Below are 10,821 nucleotides of genomic sequence, written 5' to 3' on the forward strand. Positions count from 1 at the left end.
GAAAAATAAGAAAAACAAAACTGTAATTCAAATTTCCAATGACAAAACCGGTTATATGAAAGCAAACCACAACCGTGCACGAGAATGAATGCGAAAATTTGCAGTCTAAATTTGGCTTTCGATCAAACAACATCTCGTGTCATAAAAGTTAAAGCAAATAGTTGTGTGGAATTCATAAATAAGTGAATTTGAAGGGCGAAAAGAAACGAAGACAATGAATAACCACTCACAGGTAATTAAAAAGGGACTGAACAATGAGAAACTCTCAGATTCAAAAGAAATAAATAAATTGTAAAACCTGCAATATACAAAAAAAGACATCCTGGGGAATAACTAACAATAACTAATTAATGTAAAAGGCAGTGTCAACATTTATTTTTTTTATTTTTTTGATTCTAGATTAAAGAAACAGTAAAAAAACGGAACCCCCAAAAAGAAAAGAAGCGAGGGATGTAGGAACGCAGGCCTTCGAAAGGATGTTGAAAGAAAGTCTTCTCTATTATAACTTGGAATCAAAAAATCCCAGCATAGCCTTCACGGCAATACACAACCGAACGAATGTTCGATAACCCTGCATTAAAAGATCTAACAAAATGTGCCAAACGAATAGATACGGGTAGGGAAAAACCCAAGAAAATTATACGCATCTAAGAAAAACATCAGCCGAAACCTCAGAAACCGGGATGAGGACGATGATGAGATACTGAGGGGGAATATGTCAATGGCTCATACTACCGATTTATAATGTTCCTAGAACAAAATAACAAATATGGTGTAAAAGACTTCGAAGACCCTAAATATTTCTGAAAAATTAACCAGTTACAAACTTTTTTTCTTTTTTGTATATAAAAAAATCATATTTTTGTTATAATATAAGAAAAACTCTTCTCTGAGCAAAAATGTTTTTATTTCTCGTAGCAGCAAAACAATTCCTCATTAAAAATAAACGAATGCCTTGAAAAATTTCATTTTGTATTCATTCGTTTAGGAAGACACATTTAACCCGCAATTTTCAAAAAAAATGTTAAACCAACCCTTTTTTCATTAGTTCGATCAATTTAGGAGGGCAAGAAGGTCCACATCATATGTAGCAGTTCACAATGTGTCACAAACTTGCTTATATACAATAATTTTACAACTCATACATTGAATTAAAAAAAAACTGTTGGCATAAAACGGTATATGCAAATGTAAAAGAAAAAATTTTTTAATCAAACGAATGAATTTAAAAATTTTTTTTAACATTTCTTCGTTTACGGGGGCAGTGAAATGCTTCAGTATAGAAAATTAATTCACATTGGTAAAAATGATGCAAGAGCGGGTGAAACAGAAAATAATTACGCTCCTGCGACGACTTGCGAATTCCTGGGAGAAAGGGTTATATAGGTATCAAGTACCGTTATAAAAAACAGGTAAAGGTGCTTGCGCAACCAATCTAGGAAGAAGGGATGATCGATGCCACGACGTTCGAACCAGGCTGATAACCGAGGAACGACTTTGACTAACCCTGCAAAAACGACCATTAGGTTCGGTTAAGAGGATAGAGAATAGATTTTACATTAAATTAGACTTGGAGTGCACTGGACACTAATGAGTTTTAGCAGTACGCAATTTGGATTTTCGCTTCTGTGAGCTCATCTCTCCTAAAGTGGAAGTGACAATTTGCATAAAAAAGGGGTAAAATAAGCAGGTTTCAGATGAGATTCACCATAGATCCAGAACTCAGAAATAATTACGTAACCAAGGGATTTCTGATGCAATACTATTTTAAGATCAAGGGATTAGAAGTAGAGAAGAGTGAAATACAATTCAATGTTAATTGGGAACCAGAATTGGTCGATAGAGCTTCTTTTGGGATTTTCGTTAATAATGAATTAATTTGTTTCAGGTTTGTCATCCTAGCAGGATTGGAACCCACGTGTGTACTTGGTACCAATTTCCTGAGCAGGGCAAATTAAAAATCGATTAATCCAAAACTCATAATTAATTTTATGAGCTGAAAAGGTCGAGACAAAAATATTAAATTCTTAATCAGATTAAAGGGTGGAAGTGAGTTAGATCTATGCGTTTTGGTATTACAGTTAATTATTAATTATGATTATTTTGATTTGCTATTCTATAATGATGAGGTCATAAAGAGAGATAGTAGAATAATCTTGTAACCTACAGCACTAATACACAATAAGATTTCCTATATATGTACGGAAAATTCGCAACGACTTTACCCGAATATTATTTGGTCATTAAGTCACGCACAGTTCATGTAATAACACGAGCGCCATGGCCAAATGTACTGAACGTTTCTTTATGAGCGTGCCACAAAAATCGCGCAGCCAATCAGAGCACTTGTAAACTTTAGCAGGCCGCAAAAGCCAGTGTTCCCGAAGAGAAATGAGCCCGTGAAGACATACTTTCGGCCAATAGATAGAGAAAAATTCATTTCTGACATTACTTTATTATTCTTTAAAAATCGAATACGATATTAAATAACTGAAATAAAACAAATAGCAGTAGAGTGCCTATATGTCGTTTTTATTCAATTCTTGAGTCTCAAAGTCTATATGTATATATTATATATTTGTATATATTAATATTAATTATATTATCAACGTTAAGGGCCTTAATTAAATTCTACTGAGAACACAGAATTATAATTTATCGGTGTGAGTCTGTGTGTTTTACTGGGAGCCCCTCGGTAAAGGTTTCTACTGTGTATAGTTAATATTAACAATTCAAACTTCATTATTTATACTTCATTATTTCCTTTTTCAGTATTTCCCGTTGCCTAATGTACCAATACCGAAAATTACCACCAAAAAAGCATATGGAACTATAATTATGCAACCAATCATCCGGCTCTTTGATCCCTTAGCTCGAAGTTTGATTAGTTCAATCATCGTTCAGAGAAAAACACCACCAACTTTTGAGGAACTACAAATACCTTTGCACCTGGTCCTCTATGAAACAAATTTTCCTATGCATTATAAAAATCCAGCTACCTTAGAAGCTGTTGTACATGACAGAGCCTATGTTTACACAGATGTTCATTTAACTGGCGTTTTAAGTCGCTCTCATAAGATATTTACTGTACCACTAAAAGATGCTTATCGGAAAGAATTGGCCATACTCGTAGAAAACCAAGGTCATTTAAATTATGGTGATTACATCAAAGATTATAAGGTAATGTTAATTATGTACTTTTACATATAAATGAACCAATTTGATTGAAACTCAGTTTTCACGAAATTATTATATACAAACTATTAATTTCAGGATGTATCGAATTTATATTAATAGCCATATATCACAGCCTAGGGGACGATCTAGATGTCCGGTAATTTATGACATAAAATATTTACTTGAATTTGAACGCTATTATTATTTTCACTTTATCAAATAAAATTCTAATCCAGAGACACAGCAATATATACTTTCAGAAGAAGAGTCAATTTTGCAGAATTGAAAGAAGTCTCGTCCATTTGTGACTATATTTTCTGTACCCAGAACATTATTATTGTGAAAAAATTCTAAATTAAGTATTCCGCGACCCACTTGACGGCGTGAGATGTAAAGTCGTGGAGCAGGAGACTTAGGGTACATGCTTTTTTTTATGTGCATAACCATTCGTGACCCGATATTGAGAGATCTGAACTCGTGCTTCGTCCATGGAACCACTCCAAATAAACATATTACTACCGGGACGGGCAAGCATGTTCGTTGCAGATACTTGGTTCCTCGCCTACGGTTGGGAAGATCAAATCAGTAGAAGTCTAGCCCGAACTTATGCTTTCCATTTCCAGATTCGCCGCAGTAGTAGCGTTCGGAATGACTAAGTGCGATACATAGTGAAAATAATGGGCGGAAAAGGAGGAGAGCGCACATGGTGCCGCGCTGAATGACACCTCTATTAAAAGAAACGCTGTTACTCTCCACACGAAGTTTTCCCAAATGAGATGTGGGGGAACCTTTAAGCTTTCCAACTGACAGATGATATGTCTATAGGAGGTTCAGTCAAAAGCTTACTGTCAATCAATCCAGGTCATCGATAGGTAGCATTAGTAGAGTTCTTTATATTTCCAGACTCGTCTATCAATGAGCAGGTTCTCCCGACATTCTCCTACGCTTTTATTTGAGCCACGTGGTTCGTACATATCTCGCCACGTAGATCCAATTGTCCGAACAATCCTGTCATTCAGGATAGCTGTGTATATCTTATATAGTGTGTTCAGACAAGTAGCTGGCCTGTAATTCTTATGTCAGCTAAGCTTCCTCTCTTCGGCATATCTTTTTAGTTAATACGTCAGTTATGATCTGAGGAAAGCAAAAGCTAGCTCCTTTTACAAGGTCTGATTTTATACATTTCTGTAAAAGTTTCCGTGCATTTTCTTGTATAGCAGCTATTGGCGAAATTTGTTAACGTCTGCTTTCTTTTCTTGAGCTTTTGTATGTAAGGCATCTTAATATATTAATTCTTATTTACCGCATTTGATGTTAAAATTCAGGCCAAGTTATCGGAAATCTTTCTTAGTTAAAAACGTAATTGAGTACAGCACTTTAACTGATGGTTTCATGGTTTTGACTGAAACTGCACTTTTTACGCTAAAATTACTTTTACTTCTGCTGAACTGGCTGTGAAATTGCTTTTAACTCTATAGAAATAAGCTTATGCCATCAAACACAAATCCGCTATTTTTGTCACGCCAAAGATCTTAAAAAATTCACATTTTGAACGTGGATTTTATACAATACCTTTATATCAGAGTTCTATACTCTGGTTAGTATTTTTAAAATTAAGAAAAAGTACGCTTCTTTAGTTCCGTTATTTTGGAAATTTGACATTTTCGTTGAATTTTACAAGGTATAAGTTTCAAAAATTTTAAGTTTTCTTGCTTTAAACCTGCAGAAAGCATAATTGCCTTAAACAACAAGGAATTTAAGGCAAGCAGTAACATTATGGGTGCCTTTACTTTAATGTCTTGTAACTGTCGGTCTAACTGAAAATGTTTCCCTTTCTAAGGTATATTTAAGCGGCGAGCCTTAAACTTTAAAGCACAACATAATAGCTACCGGCCCCGCGGATTTTACCTAAAAAATTATTAGTGAATAACATGGCGTCCAAAAAGGAACATTTGAGACACTGCATTTTCTTTGCATTCCTATTGAAACAAAACACAGCTGTGGTGACCGAAATTATTTTCTCAACTATAGCAGAAGACCGGAAATACGTAAAACGCGTAAAAAGTGATTTCAGGGATTTAACAATAATGGTTTATCATTTGGGATGCAAAAATCATGTAGTGTTCCTAATGCTTACAAGACAAAAAATCAGAATAAAGGCACTGAATTAATTTGTGGACCTAAAAGTTAGCCTTCCAGTCGTCATCCGCATCTGTGTTAGCAATATAATTTGTATCTGTTTCAGGGCTTATGGAATGTAACTGTGAACAAAGAGCACTTATCATTTTGGAACGTGACAGGCTTCAGGTTAAACAATATAAAGCCTCTTTCCCAAATTACCAATAGTTCCTGTGAACTTGAAACTTTACAGAGAGGACCTGTCTTTCTTCGTGGACATTTTAGTATCAAGGAAACACCAATAGATACTTTTCTCTATACAGTTGGCTGGGGGAAGGGTGTGGCTTTCATAAACGGTTACAATCTTGGCAGATACTGGCCTTTAGCTGGCCCACAAAAAAGTTTATATGTGCCGGGTTCTTTGTTGAATGAGGGTAAAAATGAACTCATTATATTGGAACTAGAATATGTACCAAAATCGCGAAGTATGCAATTTCAAACTGCTCCCTAGCAGTCCTTCAGAATCCGTGCTCTAAAATAAGATCAAATAAAATTACGAAATATAACGCTATCCAAGAGTAATCTGCGTCTACTTTCAAGAAGCGTATTATAAATAAGTAGATATTCTTTTCATAAGTATATGGTGATACGAAATCACAAAATGACAAGAAAATATATAAAATAATAAAGTTGTTTCAGAAAGTGGATAATTCCGTATTAAACCAGTAATAATTTCAAAAACCCGTTAAACAGCTTAAATATATGCCTGTCAGTAGTAAAAAATTTGAAACTATACTAATTTTAAGTCTTAAATTTTATTGGTTATATAATATTGAGAACAGATGACAGTAATTTTTTTAATTCTACGGCACGTTTTCGGTGGCCTAATTTATTTGAATGCTTTAGCTTTTTCATCACTTCAGAGTAATAAACGATAAGTAGCTGCGCTTCAACATCGAGCAGGTCTTTCCATAGGATGGCAGATTTTTTCATCACTCCCCACAGTAAAAAATGGTAAGCAACAGTCTAAAAGCATCGGGCAGATATCACCAAAGAGTGACAGGTTGAGGCATCTCTTAAAACAGTAAAAAATGATAATTAATTTCTTGGCAACATCGAGTACATTTATCCACAGTATGGCAGATTCGGGCTTTATCCCTTGCATTAAAAGAAAGTTATTATCAGCCTAGAAACGTCGGACAGGTATTCCAATAGTTTAGTAGCTTCAGAAATCACTCTTCACACTGAAAAAGGATGAGAAGAAGTTACGCAGCATCGAGCATGTCTTGCCCAGGGTGGCAGATTCGAATATCACTCTCACAATGAAAGAAGATAAGTAAGCACCTGAATCATTAAGCAGGCCTTCCGGTCAGAGGGAAGTTTAAGTCATCACTCCTCAAAGTCAATAACGGTATGCAGTACCCAGTAAAAAATAACTAATTGGGGCTTTTTGAGAAAAATTTGATAAGAACCCCCCCCCCCCGTGAATCTTTCTTTTCGACAATTTCGAATTAGAGCTGGCTGCGAATTCGTGTAAATTTGTGAAAAGTAATATAGTCTTTAGAAATCCTACTCGCCCAAATTTAGCAAAGAAATTTTAGGGGACCTTGAAACAGATCTTTCTTATCGATAAATTGATCTCATTTACTTATAGTAAAATCTTATGCTGTAGAACACGAGGGTTGAAGAAGTAGATACCAATTAAAAATGATTGGTTTATTAGTCGTAGCTTATAATAACATTTCTATTATCTCGGGGAATCTGATGCGTAAGAGAATTGATCACAACGTTATGTAAAGAGCAAAGTAGACTTTGGCCATGCAGATTTTCTCACAAGTTTCTCGTGCCATAATTTTTAAAAACCTAAAGATATAAAAATATATTCTAGCAACCTTATAATACAAGAAGAACTGATACATACTCACGGCCTAATCAGTCGAAGGCAAATTGATAAATACACCTGCCCTAATCAACCGATAGTAAATTCATATATTCACACAGACTAATTATTGGAAGGCAAACATAGTTTCATACAACCTGCTTAGACGAAAAGAAAAGATAATATAAAGTCTGGCGGCATTAAAATTCGAAGATAAGCACTAGTTCTATTGAACTACGTATTCGGAAACGAAATCATTAATTCTCGCGGCCCAATCCTAAAAAGGTAGCGTTGTAGTTACAAAGCGTAGCGAAACATACTATCTCACGGTCTAATATCTAGTCAGTCACACAAAAATGGTACGAAAACATTAAAATCTCAGAATAATCGGCCGAGCAAGGCAGACAAGTAGCAACCCCCTACATTATGAGTGATAAAAAAGATCAGCAGGCTTCTCAGCGTACACCGTGGAGTGGGAAGATGGATATAATGGTTAGAATTATGCCTAATAAGAGGAATAGTCATATCTGAGGGATGCAGGGATCCCTTGCCCAACATTCCTCATTGGTAAAAACTCACAGTTCTGCAGCTGCTGGCTGGAGACGGCTGGCTGGGGGAGATGTTGGCTCTGCAGGACTGCTTTCGATGATACCTTAGATACTGCTACGGTTATTTTTAGTATTTACAACTGGATACATTGCACGAGCATACTCAGTATACGAACTGAGGACAACTGATTGCCTTCTGGGTGATCCGTGCCTCTTGTATCGCGTGGATCTGCTCCGTTCACATGCGGAAAGACCAGCCACCACCATAGCACTTTGGTACTAGTCGGCCCCGGCGTTCCGATTACCATTCAGCTGGCGTCACTTGAGCGTAATCGGGTTGCCTACCACTAAGCGTTGGTACCTTGGTACCATTACAACCTAATTAATTTATATTCGCCAGAACATATAATTTTCAGTATCCGTTAATTCATTTTAATTTGCGAGATTTTAATTATCTTTAATACGTCTGAATTTACCAGCACGAATTTAGTTAAGGACTAGCCTATTCAATCGAATTCTTAAGATATAACCAACGCGCTGTGCACGCAGGATCCGTTGTAAATATATCTTCACGAGTCCCGTAGCTCATTGGTGAGCCTGTGGAGTCATACACTTGGAATCGCTGATTTTAATCCCGAGGCATGCAATTCTCATTAATTTTTTTGAAATAAGCTTGGCCATGAATGAAGGGGAATTGACACGCATTCAATTCACACTGACTAAATTTTGTTTTAACTTATGAGAAATCAAAATTCGGGCGAATTTAAATACGCTGATTTTCCGCAATCCGCCCTAATTAGTTTTTCTTTACTCGGCAGGTTGAAAAAACCGGTCAGGTCTTTTTCCAGGGTGAAAGTTTCATGTACGACTTACCACAGTGAAAAATAGTTATTTGTGAGACAAGTTTGGAAAAAAGGTGATTGTGTGCAAGTGTGAACATTGCTCAAAGCACTCTTTTCCGTTTTCGCACTTGCTACGCTCGTGTGCTAACCTCCAACTCATGCTTCGAGTCTTCGGCGAATGATGCAATTACAAGAGTTAGCAATTACCTATTCGCACGCATGTTACACACTATTTTTTGCAACGTCCATCCGAAAAATTTAAAGTAGGGGGAGTTAACGAAAAATATTAATTTTGTATTGCATAGAGATAAAGTTAAGACACCCCCCCCCTCCCCACACCCTACCATCTGCTGTTCTAAAAAATAAAAACTATTAAAAATATAATTCTACATAACCTGAACAACATTTATAAAGTATTTTTTATATGCAGGGTATTTTATACCTTAGTTTCCAAATAATATTGGTCTGGATCTTTATTAGAAACCTTTTAATACCATTGACGACAAAAGTTTAAATTTTTTAGCTTTAAATTCACTGGGACTGTATTTTTAATAACGCAGTTAGCTTTGCATTGGTTTCTATTTTTACACCAAAGCGAGTGCGTAATGTTTATTTTAACATGGAGTGCATTTCCGGAAAGCGAGTTTGTCTTCTTTGATCTTATACACTTAATAAGTTTACCGTACTCTGCATTGTAGGCCTCATTTTCTTTATCAAGCAGCAGATTTTCTGACGCGTTCTTATTAGCTACTTGTCCAATATCTCGTAGAGTACACAGATTCCCACTATTTACAGGGTCTAAATTATAACTATAGGAATTCATCATTATTACACAAAACTACTTCCAAATAACAAAGGTATGTTCTCACTGCCCTTCAGATGTCGCCAGTATACAGTATAAATTCTATTACACAACATTAGATATGCTAACTCAAATAAGGTCCTTTAGGCACATTTAAAAGCAGGAAAACGTCAAGCTTTGATTCGAGTTTAGCGAAAAATAATAAGTAGCAGCCTGACAAAAGAAAGCATGTCTTTCCACATGGCCAGGGTGACCAAATGATTGTGTAGAAAAAGAAGAACCCCCACTCCTCATCACCTCCCACCAATAAATTCTTTCCCGCCCCTAGCCTAATTTGGCGCGTTATTTGAAAAGTAAAAAAGATTATCCTCTCATTATAACCTGTGACCAAGAAATATAGAAAATTAAACTCACAGTGACAAATTATTATTTATTAGACTAAGAAAGTGAAAATAAAACTTTAAAAATGTAATTACACATAACCTTGCAATGGTACCTACGTTAGATTCGTACAGTGACAGAGACATAGGAACACTTTCCCTTCGCAGTCATTGGAATAGCAAAGTGAAGAAAGGGAACGGGAAACACAAACCGAATTTATACCAGGTTATGGCCTTCTCATACGATTAGCATTAGGACTCCGGTCCGTTTCGAAGTCGAAAATCTAACGGACCTTTTTTTCCATCTACGCACGTTATAAAAAAAGGTCCGTTCGTTTTTTGGTTTTCCACACGGTCTCGGACTCCCACTGCAGTTTGAACTAGCACAGCTTCTAGAGAGATGTGCTGCGCGAAAGCAAACGTAGTAAACAATGAGGTTAATCCAGTAAATTTGTCATTGGTCAAACAACGAACGTTATTCCCCTCAAACTGAGATTTCTCTGGTAGAAATTATAAACAAAATTTAGATGTGCGCAATAAAAAATGCAAATATCGCGAAAATCTTGAAAAAGAAGGACATCAGACAAAAAACAATGACATAAGAACAAACATCGAAAAAGAAGGACATGTCCTTCCAAAGAAGGCCATCTGGTCACCCTGCACATAGCAGCAGTTTCGCCCTGGCGGACCGAGCAATATGGGCATTTAACTTGTTGCAATTCGGATTATACGTAAAATTTTCCATTAGAATGTCACGGAGGAATTGCAATAGTTTTTTTCAGCGTTGAAAACTTTAAAAATTATAATATCTACTATTCAAATGGGCAAAAGGCTGCTTCAAGCACATCTTCTTTTAGTAGCAGTTCATAGGCGTTATCCGTTGGTAACTAAGAATTTCGGCTAGGCGGTAACGCCATACCGTGGAAACCTGAGACAACAAGGCTGCGACGCAAATGACAGTGAGGTTACTACCGTCAAGACGCACGCAGTATCCAACAATGATTTATAAAAAAATGTGTAGATGTTTTTTGTACTGGTTTTCTTCTCTTGAATTTATGTTATATCGTGCTTCATT

At 36.1% G+C, this 10,821-nt stretch overlaps 1 protein-coding gene across 1 annotated transcript; it reads left to right on the forward strand.

The window, feature by feature from the left end:
* Positions 1 to 415: 415 nt before the first annotated feature.
* On the forward strand, positions 416 to 5,877 carry LOC117179868 (beta-galactosidase-like). The gene is made up of 3 exons (XM_033372037.1): positions 416 to 616; positions 2,773 to 3,180; positions 5,423 to 5,877. The coding sequence occupies exons 2-3, from the start codon at positions 2,839 to 2,841 to the stop codon at positions 5,804 to 5,806; spliced, it is 726 nt and encodes a 241-aa protein (XP_033227928.1). The 5' UTR covers positions 416 to 616; positions 2,773 to 2,838; the 3' UTR covers positions 5,807 to 5,877.
* The last annotated feature ends 4,944 nt before the right edge of the window (positions 5,878 to 10,821 follow it).

This window comes from Belonocnema kinseyi, chromosome 9 (assembly GCF_010883055.1).
Source record: "Belonocnema kinseyi isolate 2016_QV_RU_SX_M_011 chromosome 9, B_treatae_v1, whole genome shotgun sequence".
Taxonomy (NCBI): Eukaryota; Metazoa; Arthropoda; class Insecta; order Hymenoptera; family Cynipidae; genus Belonocnema; species Belonocnema kinseyi.

Excerpts from the sequence above, each read along its gene's own strand:
- LOC117179868 (XM_033372037.1), top strand. The coding sequence starts at position 2,839 with ATGCAACCAATCATCCGGCTCTTTGATCCCTTAGCTCGAAGTTTGATT. Across the intron at positions 3,181-5,422 it reads ATTACATCAAAGATTATAAG|GGCTTATGGAATGTAACTGT; the intron begins GTAATGTTAATT and ends TATCTGTTTCAG.